General features: G+C 40.4%; 1 protein-coding gene across 1 annotated transcript in view; it reads left to right on the forward strand.

The window, feature by feature from the left end:
* Window positions 1-12,266, forward strand: part of LOC126408461 (LHFPL tetraspan subfamily member 6 protein) — a 48,486-nt gene extending 36,220 nt beyond the window's left edge. The window contains exons 3-4 of the mRNA XM_050074020.1: window positions 6,816-6,914; window positions 11,462-12,266. Of these exons, the coding sequence (XP_049929977.1) occupies window positions 6,816-6,914; window positions 11,462-11,580 (218 nt within the window). The 3' untranslated portion in view covers window positions 11,581-12,266. The remainder of the gene's footprint in view (window positions 1-6,815; window positions 6,915-11,461) is intronic.
* The last annotated feature ends 6,612 nt before the right edge of the window (window positions 12,267-18,878 follow it).

Here is an 18,878-nt window from a genome sequence, read left to right on the forward strand (position 1 = left end):
GTCAGTGTAAAATAATAGCAACTGAACAATTACAGTAGTGCACAGTACAGTTCGTTACCTTGCTGATGAGTTGGAGGTGTGCAGCCCACTGCTCACTGTTTGTGCTCCTTCTTGTTCCATTACTCCCCTGCAATAATTTCAACTGATTGTCGGCTGAAAATGACTTGTTTTGTAAAAGTCAATCTTATGACTGATCTCTGTCAGCACAAATGCCAGTGATAAAAATCATTCTGTTTCACCATCTGAAGGACTTTAATGTGAAGCAGCAGCAGTAGGAAATGTTGCATTGGCAGTAACTTAATACAGCTCTGATCTGGATGTAGGAGAGTGAGCAGTAAGCAATGATGCTGATATCAGTGAGACAGAATTGAAAACAGTAACGCCAGATTACATGCTGCATTGCTGAATCCCTCATACATAGGCAATTTGTATCCAGCGTGCATGGCAAACTCCACCACTAACAATGAAAATTACTTTATAGAGAGACAATTACAGAATGTAAATTTGTTGAACAGTTACTGCTGAAAAATGCATTTGATTCCATGAAAATCTTAAGGATTATAATTTTAACTACCCGTTTAGTGTTGAACCTTTTCCTCGTGCTGTTGTCGTGAGATAGCTGCCCCTTTTTGCAACCGGTGAGGCATTTCATTATCCTTTTCCATTTCATTAATCCTACCAGCCTGGCCTATTCTGTCTTTTTCTCATGTTATTGACACATTTCTGAAAAACTGCCCAAATACATGAACTGAATTAGAAATGAGTGGAATTATTATTTTTCAACAGAAAAAGACCAGAGGACATGTAAAGGTTGATATTATTTTGGCACTGCACAGGCCTGCCCTCCCAGGTATAGTTGCTCTTACATTTTACTCTCTCTTTTGGACGATCCACCAAGCCCAAAAGGGAATGTCTTACATTAAGCTGGCCCATTCAGGCACGTCCCCACTCCAATTCCCTGGCCACCAAAATTCTCTCCAGCTTAGTGGCAGCCTTTTCTCCCTGTCCTCTTTGGCCTTTTGAACGATAACCTTGAATGGTATTGTCTCGGGGCATGAAGGAGAGTAAAGAAATTCCTTGCTTCTTGACAGAGAGCAGGAAAGCTTGACAAAAGGCATCAGCACTCCCTAAATCAGAGAATGTGGGGGGATATGAAAAGGGGGCAGTTTTTCATTCAGGTAAAAAGCAGTGACAGAAAATGGGTGGGGAACAATAGAGCAGCTCCGATGGAACAAAGCACTTCTATGTGTGCTTTTTAAAGCAAATTCAAAAGAGAGCTCAACTACGATGATGAAATCTGAGGCAACGATGTGCGGAAGAAAGTTCACTGTATTAGAGCAGATTTTATGGATTGAACACTGATATGTTGGACTGATTGTATTTGGTGAAGTCCATTTATCTGAACTATTTCCCAGTTCATAGAATAGCCTTTCAGAGGAGCCATTAGGCCTGAGATAGTCACTGTGATAACAACCTCGTGGAGATCAATTGAAACTCAATCTGTGAATAAGTTGTCTGGCCTCTTAGATTCTGCTCTCTCTCTCTTTCTGACCCTTTCCTCTTCACCTCCTCTGCCAGAGGAGACTATCAGCATCAGCTGGCTGCCATAGCAACTGAAATAAGACTCCAAAAGGTTTTACAAACAGTGGTTGTTGGCAAAAAGCAGCAAAGTAAACAAACAAACCTCCCAGGCCTGTGTTGATAGAGCGGCACTTGAACCTCTTCCAATCTCCCAGAAAGCTCAGGGCATCTTTAAGTTTGACCTGAGGGCACAGTTGGTGCTGCTAAAGGGAAACTAGTTGTTTTGATTCTTAATAACATCTGTGGAGGGTGCACAGAATGTCTGTAGATGCAGGTGATGGCGGGTTTCTCACATTTATGATGTATTTTTTTCTGTCCGTCTGTTCTACAGTGTCATGTAGTCGCTTTGTAACTGCAGTATCAGCCTTGTGGTGACTTCCATCGCAATCCTCATGGCAGCTTAGTGCAGTTCTGCAATGATTTCATCATGAGACGGCCATCTGCTCACAGAAAAATGAGCTGCTTGTTGAAGTCGATCATGTTGCCTCTAAGAGAACAGAACCTTTCTGTGGTTTGGGGAAATTCACAAAAGACATTTGTTTGAGCCAATATGGGTCTTTTGAATTTGGGTATTTAGTAGTTATTTAGGCATTTACCACAGTTCGATATCTGAGCTGCTAAACTTTTGGACTGTTGTCACCAATTCGGCACTGCAGCAGTATCAGTTTGAATTAAAGTGACTCCATTTCATTGTCAGTTTCTTTATTTTGTGGCACAGTGAACATGAACATTTCAAAATGCATACCTGTGTTTGCATGTAGTGGAATGTCATTATTATTTTATTTATTTATTTATTCATTTTTTGTGCCATCATTGACTGCTGATTCCTCACTCCTTTTACCCAGTCAGTATGGGCTGCAAGAGATCAACAAAATCACATTGCACAAGGCATTTCCAGCCATCGGCTAAGCTAAAAACAAGCCTTACTGGGTTTGTTGCAAGCCACATTTTGGCATTTGCTGTGGCTCAAAAACTGACATTCATTAAAAAAAAAGTTTGGTCTAAGTTTGAACCAGAGCATCTGCAGATTAACCCCATACCCAATATGTTTTGACCTATTAAAGTTGGCACGATACAAGATAAATCCCTTGTTATCTTCACCACCATCTTGACTGTAAGGGAGCTGGGAGGGACAATTGAGTGAGTTTCCTCTTTGTTCGAGAGGAAATAGGATGGTAGGGAGGGGTTTTATTGGACATTGTTTCTGTGGTTTGTCTTCATATAACCCTCTCTACTCGGGTTACATCTTGATAATGTGACCTGCATATTGTCTTTCCTTCATTCCTCCATAGTCATGCATACATGCTGGACACACAGCCTGAACTGCACTCCTTATTCCCCACCCATATGCCCCCAGACACATCAAGCAGAGATCTGTTCCCCTTCTGAATGCAATTTTCTAGTTTGCTTGTCTTTTTATACAAGAGTTGACTTTGACAATTTTCTTTTGCAGTGTTCTTATTTGACTTTCTGCTACAGCAAACCAATTTTTTCCAGGGAGATCATTAAGTTTTATCTTATCTTAGGAAGTCTAGGATGTGGTTTAGTGCTTGTGATTGCAGCGTGTCCGTAAGCTCAGTGGTTCTCCAGCCGCTGGCCAGGACATTAGATTTAGGTCAAGAAAAATGTTGTGGTGGGGAGGAAGGGGGAATTACATGATACAGTGTCCTCATATGCAGTCTGTGACGGGAGGTCAGGAGAAGCCATTGCCTCAGTTTAAGAGGTCACAAGCCAAAAAAGGTTGAAAAGCAGTGCTATAGCTGACAGCCCCATGCTAAATGACACAAATCCTCAACTGTCTGTTTGTGCAGATCGGGGTGCATCTGTGTCAGCTTAGGAAGTAAGAAAGACAGGAAGTATCAGTCTCCAACAGCACGCATGGAGAATCAGAGCCTGAGGTAGCTGCCTCTCACAAGTCCACACTTCTCTGTAGCAGCTTGCTTCATAAACATCATGTGAAAGAACATTTTCCATTCTTGGTAATCTGTCTCCCACATCCCAGTCACCAGCCTCCCTACCTCTGCTTCTCAATAACCCACATAGTGAGTGTGGAGGATGGGATTTGATGGAATTAACTATAGTGGGAAAAAAATAAATTAATCAAATAAATAAAAGCCGAAAAAGAAATGTAGGACCCCATATGATACGGAATTGAATTACACCTTGGCGATGTGTTTGTATTTATTATTTTTATCTGCTCCCACAGTGATTTATGTTTTGCAGTTTCTGTCTCTATAGTGTCATGGTAACATGTGAGTGCTCACATTGATTTCACCCACTGCAGTGTTGCAGGCTCAGTGAGTTTATCCTCAAAAACAACAGCAAACACTGGCGGTTCACCCAGAAACCTTTGATTTTTTTGTGGTTACAAATGGAGCTGATACTTCCTCTTTGTTGTGTCAGTATTTTCCCTCCTGTCTGTAGTCTTTTAGGTTTTCAGCGCCCCATGTCATCATCATCTGACCTGATGTGGAAACTATGCACTGAAGACTTTCTCTCCCCTTTCCTCTCTCTGAGGTGCTCGCGACAGAGCAGCAGTTCTTTATGGTTTTGATAATTTTAACAAATGTGTTAATCAAAGAATGACTGAGAATCCCCATACATCTTTATTTTTCAAATGGAAATATTATAGTTTGTGGGGTAGAATAACAATATCTTTGGGAAACAAAGCAACATTCTGCTGTGCGTTTTTTTCCCCTCCCTTGCGCTGCAAGGAAATTCAATTTGATTATGCTGCTGTATCTCTCTGCATTACCCAACACTTGAAAGAGAATTTTTGATTTTGTTAAATATTAATGATGAATACATTATCATGCTTGCATGCTTTATAGTCTTTACTGTTACAAATTTGAATCAAAACATATTCGATAACATTATATAACTGAGAATATTTTAATGACTGTGTGTATGCTCGCTTGCCTCTAAATGCATTTTTGTACCTTGTAGAATAGTGGGTCTTTATATTCATCAGGGGTCCACAGTGGTTGCTTGTACAGGGATTTACATCAAATGCTCATGTGTTACTCTTGCTGTTACCGCTCAGCTAAAGGTAGTCATTTTGGGTCTGAAGCAAACTCGTCTGAAGTTTTCTTAAGGGGCTGAAGAAGAAACGGCTGAGTTGTTACGTATGACAATCCCTGGATCCCCTCTGATCCTGAGCTGTAATGACACAGACTTGGTCAGAGCCTTTTTATATCCCTTCGTTCTCATCAACATGCCGGAGTTTCACTGAATTGATTTTCTACCACAGGTGCCATAATCAGCCAGTCTATTTTCTCACACAAGCAGGCCGATGACATTCGCCGTCCTCTTGGCTGCAGCTGGGGAAAACACAGATGTCTTTTTCACTTTTCCTGCTCCACCTCTGATGTTAGCCGGTTTGTCTAGCCCATCTGCATTAGCATGTGGATTAATTCCTGCTTGTTATCTGGGCCTAGATGTAATAAGGCAGTCCTGGATGGCAGGGGTAATGAGGTTGGAAGGCAGAGCTTTCTTGCCTTCTTTTCCTCTGCTGCCATCCTCACATCCCAAAACTGATAGCAGGGTAGACACATCGGAGGGGATTAAGCTAATGTGATGGCAGAGCCACCTACAGGGTAATTTCAAGAGACAGGCCTTGGCACCCAGGGAATAACTTGTCAAGACCTGGCTGTAGGCTAATATTGAGGATATTAATCCTTAATGTAAATGGCCTTGACTAGATTTTACTCTTGTCTCTGTGTGCAGCTTTAAGCGCAGTCATAAGTCTCTTTAATCACTGACATAAAGCAGTCCCTCAAGGGTCTTCCAGAGTTTTACAGTAATTATTGCGTACCGAAAAATGCCTTGTTTTTTCGCTGTTGCCTCTGTGAGAAATTGCCAAGCTATTTGCATACGTTCGTTGTTCATTTGCAGCCGTTTTATGAGCTGCTGGCAGAGGGGTGCTTTGTTTTGTTGCTGTAAAAACGTGATGAAGTGTTAAAATCACAATCCGTGTCATTTTACAAAAGGATTTGAGGCTTGTTGGGTAAAACTGTTGGAACAGGTCAGAGCTGAAGCCCCATCAGTATCTGCTGGAAATGGTTGATAAGGTGAAAAAAAACAACATAGAGGTGAGGTCACACACGTATCACTCTGTTGGGGAGCAGCACCTCATGGACTGTTTACATGCACAAAATATTCTGTTTTTTGCCTTTATTATGAGAACATATTCCCTCTAGGCTGTTACACGGCTCATGGAAATAATTATTCCACTAATATTCCAGTTTACATGCAGTCGTGCATACTTAAATTAATGCGTCTTAACAGGTTTTTTTATCATGTCAAATATGGAAAAGTGAAACAGCTGGAGCTGCTTGTGCCATTTTGCTTATTTGCATCATGATAGCATTTTTTCAAAGTTTTCCCACCGGTGATGGACTTGTATGGTTGTAGGAACACAACCTCCCTCTTTCATTCCTTTAACCACCTTCTAGAAAAGATCAGCGTTGCGATATTTTTGCATATCCAAAAAGCGGTTGATATACAAGTCTTTCATAATGTTTAAAAGAAGGCGTGTTTCTCCCTCTGACCAGAAATGTTGGCTTTTCTTTTGGGCATGCATCTCTACCTCTCTTGGTTTGTGTACAACGCACAGAGTTGACCGTAAATGAGCAAGAGTCCGTGTGTCACAAACTGCGGACACATATTTCAAATGCGCTGTATATGTCCAAAGAATGCTCCTGAAACCCAAATAATGCTGGCATATCCCATATGCCTAATTCAGAAAATCCAAATGGCATATGCTGTTTTCAAGAGCTACACTAAATTCAGAATACTGTCATATTTGGAATAATAATAATATGTGCATGTAAACGTAATCATTGTATTTCGGATCACTCAACATAAACCAAAGAATGAGAGAGAACCCACACAAAACCCGAGTTTTAATTCACTTCACCCTGCTGGATATTTGGATGCAGCAAAGGGAAAAATACAACACACTGCTTTGCATTTTCTTCCTCATTGATGAAAAGATTCTTAAATTATGAAAACCTACAGAGGCAAGGTCTCACAAATACAACACAGGCCTTCCTTAAGGAGCTGAGTGAACACCTTGATGGTGAGAGTTTGTCCTTGCTACAGCTTTTTTCACCTCACAAACGTCGTCTTGTCAGCCTCCAGTCATGTTTTGTGATGTTTTTTGAACCCCCAGTGATCAGTCAAGCTCCTGTGATTCCTTCATCACTGACAGCCTCTCTTTACCTTGTTCTCAGGTCTGCTCATAGGATCTGGCTGTGCACTCTATCCATTGGGATGGGACAGCGAGGAAGTACAACAGACCTGCAACAACAGCTCAGACCAGTTTCAACTAGGTGAGATGTCTACCAGGCAGATCGGACATGCGCACGCATCAACAGCCATACACACAGCGCCTAAATTACACACTGGTGCTTCAACCATGACTGTGTAAATTTGTCTTGTATTTGCTGAATGTTCTGGTCCCAGAACAGATAAATCTATGAAAAAGTTTGAAGCAGAGAGCAGACTTTTATATCTGGCCGTTGACATTCTGCCTTTTTTAGAAACCAAGCAGACACAGCTCTCTGGTCTCTGTCATATACTGAATAGACACGATCCCTTGGTATTTAAAATGTATGATAAAAAGTAAACACTACCTCCAGCTGCTGTCGATTTCTGGAGTGTTTTATAGCTATAAATATGTGCTCAGAATAAGCAGGGGCCCCGATTTGTGCTCTGTATTCAGCTGGCATTCACAGGACTATCTCATAGACAATAATATGCTTCTGTATCAGAGACTAGGCAGGTGGAGGGGCTATTCATACTGCAGCTGCGCTTTTATTTGATGCTAATCAAATAGCGTTTGATCTTCTACTTAATGTACATGGAGAAATTCATTTGGTGTAATTGTAAAATTTTAATTAAATGTCAAAGGTACATTTTTGATAAAGCTGTTGAGCCCATACCTTATGTAATCAGGTACATTTAGATTTGCTCTCTCTTTCAATTTACATCAATGTCCACCATGCTAGAGTTTCTGCCACTTTTTTGAAAAGAAGTTATTTTTTTCTGCCTTCTCCTTAAACATTAAGATAGGCAGAGCTTGGATGTGTTCATTGAATCAGATTAGTATAATGTCTATTGACTGCTGAGCAAAAAGGCAAGGCAAAACAAAAAGTACAAAACAGTCATTAAAAGGAATACCTCACCTCCCAAATGACCACTTGTTTTTCAGTTCCTCACTTCGTGTTACATTGAATTGATGAAGAAAACTGTTTTTCTCGCATGCCTCTACAATTTAATGAATTGAAGTCATAGGTGACTGCATTTTACATCGGCAAAACTATATCAAAACATCCGTTAACAAACTTTCACACAACTCATGCAGTACAATCCAAGTCTTGTTTATCCAGTGGTATGCTCAGTACAGACAGCCTTTTCTGACAGGAAACTGAACTGAAAGTGAAACTTATCGATGCTCTCTTCAAAGCCAGACTCCACTGAAAAAAAACAGTAATTTTACCGTGCTGTATACAGGAGCTGCTGGCCCACCTCTACTTCGATCAGAGAGTATGGTTGTGTTATTGTGTGACTTTGGTGAATCTGAACTAACTCTTTAAAACACTAAAGTCACACAATAACAATAACTAACTAACAAAACGGGGCAGTGGTAGACCAGCAGCTCACGTGTTCAGAGAGTAAAAATGACTGTTTCTGTCAATGGAGTCTGGCTCTGAAGAGAGCAAGTTTCACTTTCGGTTCACAGTTCCCCATCCCAAAGGGTTGAGCATACGAGTGGATAAATGAGATTTGGAGTATACGGCATGAGTAATGTAAGAGTTTGCAAACAAATGTTTTTTGTATTGTTTTGCTGTTGTTGTACGCGGCCCCCAGTGACTTCAATTCATCATGAATTTTCTCTGTTTTTCTGATTCTTCGTTCACTGTGGGGGCATGCAAGAAAAATAAAGTTTTCCTCACAAATTCAACACAACACAGGGTGAGTAATTGATATGTAAATGGTCATTTAGGGGGTAGGGTATTCCTTTAAATCCCACAAGAGTCCCTTGTAGGGTCTGAAATCCAATCCACCAATCAATGATACTCAAGGGCAGGTTTTGACCTGATCGTGTCACGAATAACAGAATTACATTGCATGACAATCTGGTCAGTAGTTGTTGAGATATGTCTCCGGACAGATGGAAGAGTAAGAAAAACCAGTTAATTAATGTTTATAAGCCATCTGTGGTAAGAACTTTGGAAATCTATCAGCATTAAAGGACAAAAAGCCCAAAACTATCAAAATCCAGCCAACACTGTGTTTTAGTGCATTTTCAGTCGTGTGAATTGTGGATTCATACAGATCACAGCTGCCGCTATGTCAGCAGATAGATGTGACTATTCTATAAGCATTTAATTGTGAACCGGATCCATATAATTTAGAAAGATATAATTCTGGCTGATCTAAATTCCTAAACACATCATCTTAATTACTGTCATTTCAGACCAAGTCATCAGAAGTAAAATATCAAGTTTTAATGTTGTGTTTTCTTCTTTGAAAGAACAGATTCTTAGTACATATAAATTATTGTTAACAAGTGTGTTTGCCTCAGTGTGCCATTCAGTTGAAGACGACTGCACCATAGTTATTTCAGTTTCACCTCATTCTTGTTAGAGTCAGACAAGACTGTGATGTTCTCCCATGAGTACAGTGGGTGTCACACAAGTGATGTCACAATGAGGACTGTGAATCTCAGCTTCGCACACTCATTCATTAGTCTCAAAGAGAGCAGTCAGGACTTAAGTATTTCAAATATAACTACGAAAGTTGCTGCAGGACACATTAATAGCACGTATGTTCAATATGAAAAATTAAAATACTCATACTTATGTCCGCAGAATGAATATATGAAAAATCACTGCTTTGAGCTGACATCTTTTTTCAAATGGAATTTTCCCACATCATGTTAATAGATAAAGTACAGCTACATTTGAAAAGAGGGGAAGCTAATTTTCATTTAGTGTGACGGAGAGAAATATGCATCATAAAATGAGACTGGAAGAAATAAGTATTTTCAGTGTTAGCTGTTGAATGAGGTTGCCACAGTGAGAAGACGGCTGGTATGATTTGTTAATGAGACGCCTCCTCCGCCTCCCACCCGGCTGGTAATTAGATAACTAGATTAAATCAGACATTCTCCCAAAATTTGATGTTTATAATGAGGAGTCTTGATGGTCATCACAACATTTTCCAAATTTAGAATCAGATTTAGGTCATACCCGTGTTTAATAATGCACATAATTTCCTTTGAGGATTATAGAAGATGCATCTTAAGGAGGCCCTTTATGTTTTAATTTGTGCTTGCTTTTGGCTTTTGGCTCGGTTTCAGCATTTCTTGCCACTGGTGTGCTTCTCCAAAAGTCTGTGTTGTGAGAGTGCATTTGGCACATACCACACTGTCTGTTTGCAAATGAAGTTAAACTATGTTCGGTGCATCTGTTTCAACAATGCTAACTCTTTTTCACAAGAGGAAGGGAAATGTTGTGGCTTCAACAAAAATGTTAAGCAGTTCACAGCACTTTCTGCTCCTAACATTAACACGTCAATGTCGGATCTAAGGCAAGAATAGGGGTATTGTGTAGTATTCTTTGGGTACAACATACAGAAAATACATTAGATATTCTAAATTTCTGCCACTGACAAAAAAGGTGTGTTAGCAGTAGGCTGTGGCCTTCATAATCCTGACTCCATTCTTGTTCATTTTACGCAGCACACATACAATAAGAAGATACAAACCTTGATGAAAACTAAATAGTTAACATACTGTTACAGCTAGCACTCAAGTTTCCAAATTAAATGTATTCTTTAATACTGCAATGTACAGCTAAAATCTTGGAATCAACTAAGAACTTTCTTACGGCGACTGCTCATTATCCAATAAGAGTTGTTCAGTCTTTCTGATGGGCTCTATGGGTACATAGGACAATAAAGGTAGAGATATAGAAATGACAAGCAATAAAACATAGTTATTATAACATAATATATAATCTGTATTGTAGGGCTGCTTACTTATGGCATAAATCGGAATTGTTATAACTGTGGTCAGTAATGAGATCACGATTATTTAACGCAATTACTCATTGACTTTGAAAACATCATGCATTTACTGTACTTAAAGAAAGTTGTCTTTTTAATAGTGGATTTTCGTTACTAAGAGGGTTTGTAAAGTCACTAAATCTAGCGAGAGAATCACCAAGTTGGCAACACTGAGTGCACCACTGTACAGGAAAGGCGTGTGCTGCATTTATAACAAAATGAGAGCATTACAAAAGAGAGCTTCATTGCTAAACAGAATGCGGCACAATAATCGTATCTCCATTATAATGTGTTCATTATCATTGGAAGCCAAAATCATAATTCAAAATAAAATTTGATTAATTGCCCAGACCCACTATATCAGAAACCGCAAGAAGAATGTCGAGTAAAAGCTCTGTTAAAACTAAAATGTCTCTAATCCCTTAATTATTAACGTTGCAGTGCATGACTAGAATAGAGACAGTTTTTAATCCTCCTGCAGTTTATTTATCTTTATGCAGTAAACAAACTTGAGCTCTTGTACAGAAGTTTCCTTCCTTTATTTTAGAAGTAATGTGACATTAATGAGCAGCATTCCTTAAAGGCTCTGTAAATGCAGAGTAAACAGAGTGCAGGTCTTTTCTAACGCTCATACATTCTGGTTAAACCAATATCGAATCACTTGTTCCCTGGCCAAAGGCTTATCTCTCCAAATTTGACTGAAATCCGTTCATGGGTTTTTGGAGATATCCTGCCAACTGACAAACAGACAGATAAAATAAAGGGTGAAAAGATACCATCCTGAATCCTCTGTTCTCCTTTGCAGGTTCTTGCCAGATCGGCTGGGCGTATTACTGCACAGGGGCAGGGGCAGCTGCCGCCATGCTGCTGTGCACCTGGCTGTCTTGTTTTGCGGGGAAGAAGCAGAAGCAGTACCCGTACTGAAGGGAGCATCAGAGAGACGGGGGACAGGCAGAGACCTCAGGCGGTACGACGATAAGGAAGAGGACTCTGACTCTGTGGACTCACGCCGGTACAGCACATCAGGCACCAAAGACAACAAGTCGTTGTGGTGCTCTGGAAATCATGGGACACAACTCATCTGACAACTGCAGGGACCGTTTCATAATGCAACACACACATACATGGCTTTGAAAACTGGTTCTTCTCTTACAAGCTGTTCTTAAATGAAAAATGTACGGACCAATCCTGTTTGTAAAATTGTTACATTTCTTTAATGAAAAGAGTATTCTCTGTTTTTTTGTCTTCCTCCTCTTCAGTCATTGATGTTTATGTGATAGTGTGCCCTGTGATGAAGAGAAAAGTAATATTGCTTCATTGTTACGTGAAGTGTTTCTGTCTCCTCTTCATGCCTCATCCTTGCCTTAAACACAAACTGAAATGCAATAATCCCTATAAAGCAATCCAACACTGGCTGCCTGCTTCCTCAACTCAGCCTTTTCAGATCCCCCCCCAAAAAATGTAAGCATAGTTTATTTAACACATTCATAAAATATACGTTGTGTATGATAATGTATTTTATCATATTAGCACATGTTTTGTATTCACTCTTCAAAGTATTCTTTGTCATTATTTTCTTTTTGTAAATAAATGTTTATTGAAATTCTGGATTTAAAGTGTTATTTCAGTCGAAGAATATGCCCGAGGTAACCTGAACAGGCTTCCTTTCACATTCCTAAAAAGCTTTTCCCATGACCTCTTAATCTTGGTAGTGTTCACTACATGTGGGAGTCCTTTCCCCCTACAATCGATAAAAAGGATAAGGATGAGCAGTGCTGTGAATGTAACTTTTCCCTATTATTGATGAGGTAAATCCCATGACCTCTAGTTAAGTCAGATTATTTGCCTCTTGATCAGGTTACTCAACTTCAAAGTGTCCAAGTCTTCCAGACAAAGCCTGAGATGCAATCATACCCTGAGACGCAAAGTAGCCGTGCATTCATCAGCTTAATGTCAAGGGGTGTCTCATAGTTCCTCAACCTGCCTTCACAGTGTGAATAACAACAATGGTAACCTTTTCCCAGCAATTACCACAGCTGTATGTGTGCCATCGGAGGCGTGAGCTGCACCCAGCTTTTCAGCTACTATTTTTAGTCATTTGTTCCTCTCCGTTTTTACTCCTTTGATTAACAAACAACACTTCAGGGATTCAACCAAGCTCAAGTGTACAAAGTCAGCTCATTTACAATGCAGCTGTTCTCCAAGTATTTGGCCCTCATTAGCATGCCCATTTTCTCACAATGCTCGGCATCCCCCAGATGATTGCAACACCCCCACCCTCCACCCGCCACCCCACCCTGACGCCCACCCGCTCCTCTCCATCCTCACTTGAGAAATCTCACTCTCAGTACTTGCTCTGTTTAATATGTTAGCATGGCTCCTCTGCATTCTGCTCTCTCTCTGATCTGCCGTGCTGACTGATATCACCAACGATTGTTACAGAGTGTCAACCAGATGCCTCATCAGCAGAGGCTGACACATTGGGGTCAAGTTAGAGCGTTCCCTCCTTTATATCAGTACCCGTACCTCAGACTGACAGGGTGTACGATGCAATCTCAGGGCTTGTTACTCGTAGGCGGCCAATTGTCTTAAAACATGCAAAATGTGTGGTAAGCGGGGAAGTACAGCTGCTCTCATCAGCTGCCGAGTAAAAGGGAGGATATTACAACTACTGTAACTGATGTGAATTTAAGATGACCAAAAGTGCTGTTCGCTGTAAGCACATTTTAATACTTTGAGGACCACACACTGATTTATACTTCCCACTACTGTATAGGGGTAAAAGCAGAAATCTCTGACCAATATGTCAAACACATTACAAATAAAACCAAAGCTATCTGCCTGTTCATTTGGGAGAACTGGCCCTTTAAGAGCATCTTTTTGACCTTGTTTATACATGTGTCTTGGGTGATCCAATCACAAGTGGACAGAGCTAAATTCAAGTGTAAACAATCACTAAGATTGATGCGATCGCTTTAACCACTGGCCAAGGTGGTCTGTGATGCATTTGACCATACATCATTTGTAGTGTAAAAGCTAATGTTTCCTGATGGGTCCCCGACAAGGACTATGGGTGCGTTCTGAGACACATACTTTTTCTTTTTACCTTTAGTAGGCACTGCAGCTGCCCTTAAAAATACGTACTGTAGCATGCAGTATGCACACAGTCGCGACACACTACTTTCTCTGACCTTTGACCCTCTCACTTATATATCCACCTTGGACCTTGGAGATAAAACAAACACAACTAACTGAGTTCACCAGAGACGGAAATCAACCCGGAGAGCTCTGCTGTTACTCTGGAGAGCTCTGCTGAGCTCTGCAAAGCTCTACTTTGTAATGTATGTATATTAACTTTAAAGTTATAACTGCATGGATTGTAGATTCTAACATATTATATCTGCAACAGTGAAATTACATCTGCAGTTCTCTGTCGTTGTTTTAATAGTTATTTCCTATTGTTGATTGTGATATTTATGATTATTTTGTTCACTTAAACAATCGATAATACTATTATTACTATTCGACTGGTCATCACTTACTTGAATGAGCTGTCAACCGTCTTTGCGATTTCTGACAGCTGTCAATGAGCTGTCAATGACCTGTCAAGCTGTCATCTGTTTGCGGCTCAGTCAATGTGACATATTGTCGACTGTGCAGAGGATTATGGGTCAGAATAGCCAGAAGGGCATGCTGGCTTGCATACTGCAAAATCAGAGCTGATGTAGAAGAACATCCAGATATTTTTGGCGTACTGCATTTAACATTCTATGTATTGGGACATACTAAATCTTTTCTGGTATACTATATAGTATAGTAGTATCCGTATTGGATCACACAGATTGTCATCAACACAGGACTTGGTGGCACTTTTTGGTGACAGAGCACTAATGCTCTATAAGTTGACCATTTTATGATGAAGTGGGCGAAGTGTTAACCCTGCAATATATTGTACTTGGAATCGGGAAAAACGACCTCAGACACTTAAAAGTGCAATGCAATGGTCATTCAAGTTAGAATTTAGAGTCGGAAACTGCACGATCCACCAAGCCCAGACAAACCTTTCACAGCAACATGTCTGAACACACAGTGAACTGAGCAGAATGACTTTTTCTTCAATTTTTACTTTGTGTAGTGTTTTATGTAGTGTTTATGTAGTGAAACGTGCTGTAGCAGCAAAAAACAATGCAAATATGTTCTACATCTTCAAGCTATTGGCTGTTATTCAGATTATTTTGTTCAGCACCCATTTATACAATTTTGAGCTGTTGTACGTAATGAGCAAAGATGAGCAAGACGGTTTATCTTTTTTTTTTTGTCATTTCTCTTGGCTAATGACACTTTGGTAATTGATGTAAGTCCTCTGAACATGCCTCTGAAGCTCAGAGAACTGACATACAAACATAAGTTTGTGGAGGGTGTCCATGGTTTCCTAAGCAGAAGCTGGGACGCACACAGATTGGATGTCGCAAATACCCACTCTGACTTATCAACTTCCAACTTGCAATGGATTGCAGGGTTAATACTAGGTATAAACAGGCTCTTCAAAGCCAAAGGCTTTGAGCATTTGACACAAAAATGATACATCTTGGTTGAGAAACAAATGCAAATTGGGCAAAACTTGAACTCCATAGTCAAAAACACAAAATAGGCTTCTCAAAATTACCTTTTTTTGATTCATGGCCATAAAATGTATGATTTTGATAGACCAGTAGGATCAGCTACAATCAGGCTATGTCACACAGGTTAGCAAATTAGAAGCTGGATCCAAAAAGTACCCAACATAAAAATCATCTTTTTTTTTTTTTTACTTCCTAATTAATTTTCTTTAACCTTGAAAGAAAAAGCCACAAGAGGAAGAAAACTTAAGGAGAAATCAGCAAAGACAATCATACCACTAAGTGAATGCCGCTGAAGTTACAGGCAACACCGTCGTATGGCGTCAGCTGATAACACCTAAATTGTGCAGCGTCTTTTTAAATATAGTTGGAGCAGGAATTATTTAAGCCAGAACGCACTGAATCACCTTTAGAGAGTTCAACCTTGGCAGCCAGTTAGATACTTTCACATCAATTAATTCTTTCTAATTAATTTCTTTCCCCCACAGTACCCCAGCGAGATAATTACTGCCCTTAAGAGCAACTCTGCTTAAAAAAGGTTTTGTGCTACTATAACACCAATCTCCATAAAGATATTGCATAATTGATAGTGCTGCAGGATAGCAAGATAGTGAGATGTGACTGCAATCACATACCAAAAATGTAGTCTGTCACCCTCGTCACCCCTCAGCAGCAGTTATGTTGTTATGTAAAGTGAATTTACCCTCAGTGGAGTAAATACCTATAAAGAACTATGTGTACTAAAGTATCTGCAGCACAAAGACAGTTACACAGGTGTTTCACATTAACTAGAATGCAAACAATCATGTGTCCAGACAGTGGGGTGGTTTAGGCCAAAATCTTTGAAGTCACTCAATCGTATTGATTTAAAATAAAACTCCACCCACACATTCTGTTCTTTGTTTCCTACTGAGCTCTACAAGTCCCCACTGTACTTAAAGGAACTGCCAATTAGCGGTATATGTCAATTATCATGTTTATATGGTCAGGGAAATAAAGGGAATTCATGATAACATAAACCAGACAAACTGCATCAGCACAGAGGATCAGAGGCTGTTACTCAGAGCTCACAGAGAGGGATATACGGATTACAGCTCAGGGTTCACTGGTTCACCTATAGGGATACAGAGCGGCTGCAGTTAGCAGGGTTTCTAAATTAGCAGTTTGTTTGAACTCAGGAAAGGTAATCCCCATACTGGGAGGGTGTATTTTAATAAGACAAAATGTCAGTCTCCTCAATATTAATAGTGCCACTGTTTACCTTTTAAAGGCCATGCACACAGGTGTTTTCAATTCTGGGTGACTGCACCCCTGTTTAGATTCAGAGAAGGTGGAGCTCTGCTTGAAATGACATGAGGACACTGGGCTCCAGAACTGGCTAATGGCAGTCATTTTGATTTGTCAAAGCAGGAAAAGCATAGGTGATGAATCAATTTTGTTTAATTGTCCCAGTAAGGGCCCTGAGACACTAAGGTGACAATCAGATGTCAGTCAATGTTGGGCCATCGGTCAGCGTCTCCCGCCCTAGTTCTTACGGTGTGTCTCACATCATTGGCACTAGTCGGCCCTGGTGGCCCTTGTGGGCTTTTTTGGCTGATTCAGCTTGTGTATCAACATTGGAGACTGCTGAGCCCATCAGTCAGTGCACAAGAAGAGACACAGAAGTAAGGAAAGCAAAACAACAACTAAAGTCAGGAGGGTGTGAGATCAAAACAAACTTATTATACGAGGTAAGATAGTTTTTATAGCCATTGAGCTCTTTGGGAGAAACGGTTCGTAACTGTTTGTATTCTTCTTTGGTAGCTCACGGTAAATATCCTTTCAACATCAGGTTGTGTTGTTAATGTGCTAACTGGCTAACTGCTGTCTTGATTCCATCCTGTTGGTCTTTTGTTTTCCTTTTTGAATGTCAAATACAGACCACTGCTGCCTGCTGGTACAGAGAGTTACTTCCTCTCACATAGGCACAGAACATACCTGCTAGTAGGATGTGGGCTGTAGTCTTTGCTGTTCAAGTGCAACTGGCACAGGTACTGTTACGCCTTTCTGTATGTAGGCTACAATCACGGAATGGGGGGAAAAAGTGGTCTCGCCTTTTATCTGCCACGGGAGATAGTAACGGCACTGAAACAGTGTCTATATAGACAGGATATGGGACAGGATCATGGGCAGCATGGGTGTTGTGTTTTGACAATGTGCTGTGCATGCGACCCACCATGGAAGATTTAAATAATAGCTGTTAGCAATTAGCGGCTAACTCAAAGAAGCATAAATGTCTGCAAAATGTGAAAACAATGAAGTCCAGGAGCACCGTCCTCTCCAAGCAGAGGATGAGATCAGCTGCCATATAATAGGGATGGTAAATGATTGTTACTGATTGCTGTTGTTTAGAAAGCGCTGCTAACATGTATGTTATACCACATGAGAGGCTGACGCTGATGTGTCACATGTCACGCCCGTCACGTCTCTTTTGATTCCACAAAGCTGCGATGGAGTGTATAATCACACACTGGAGCAGAGTCATGCCGTTGTTGTTTGGCTCTGTGCAAAAATGCAAAGGAGGCTTAAAGAAGGGACTTTTTATTAGCTCCATAGCAAGATTTCTGTGTAGAAAGGGCTATTGTGACAGGTAGTCAGCATGCACAGTACCAGGACCCTGAAACCAAATGGAATGCAGCCGTTGTTCATTTTTCATTATTTGCACCTGTGCTTTTCATAGTGCAAAATGTCAAAATATCTTCTGTAGAAAACAGACAGGTTTGTTCCACTCAAGCATGCACAATAAAGCTTACAAAAGAGTCTGAGAGATGTCAGTCATGCTCATGCAGATCTGTGATCTGTGTAGGTTTAACATGGGTGTGCAGAGCCTTAAAAGTAAAATGTCATATTCAAAGATCGGAAAAATTAGCAGACATTTGAGGATGTAGCACACAGTTATGAGTCATCTGCATGCAGTAATATATCTCCTCACTGATATCTATTCTATTATTGTTTATCTATTAATTCAAAATGGAGGCAAAAGCACACAGGACAGAAGATTACTTCTGTGTTCCCCTCCAGTTTTGTGACTCGTGTTGCACACAATTAAATGTCTGGGTAGCTGTTTTCTAATGACTAAAAAAGAAAAGCAAACCTGATCTACCCTCTCATACACCAGTAATAAAAGAAGCCTATGGGCTATATGTCTGGACCACTTCATCAATAAAAGATGTCAATTTTTCATGATAGAGAAGCAGTAAATATCCAAATCCCAAATGCCCTCCACCCTCCTCCTTATTTCCTAGTAAGAGTGGCACTGAGGGATGGGAGGAAAGAAGCGGGGGTGAAAAAGCTTTGGTATCCTCCCACAGATGTCTTCCCTGTGTGCAGCTCGCATCAATGAAAACCTGTAGGATGCAGGTTGGCATCGCCTTTCAAGCTACTTCAGTTGAAGTTCAAGCTCAGGCAGCAGCATTATTTCCAAGCCTGGGTGAGACCTGGCTACAACAACATTATACTTCCTAAAGACCAAAAGTAATGCTCCAGAAATTTTCAGAGAACTGAAATCATACCTCTGGGCACAGTCTCAAAAAGAAAAAAACACTGTGAGCTCATCAAAGCTTG

This window comes from Epinephelus moara, chromosome 2 (assembly GCF_006386435.1).
Source record: "Epinephelus moara isolate mb chromosome 2, YSFRI_EMoa_1.0, whole genome shotgun sequence".
Taxonomy (NCBI): Eukaryota; Metazoa; Chordata; class Actinopteri; order Perciformes; family Serranidae; genus Epinephelus; species Epinephelus moara.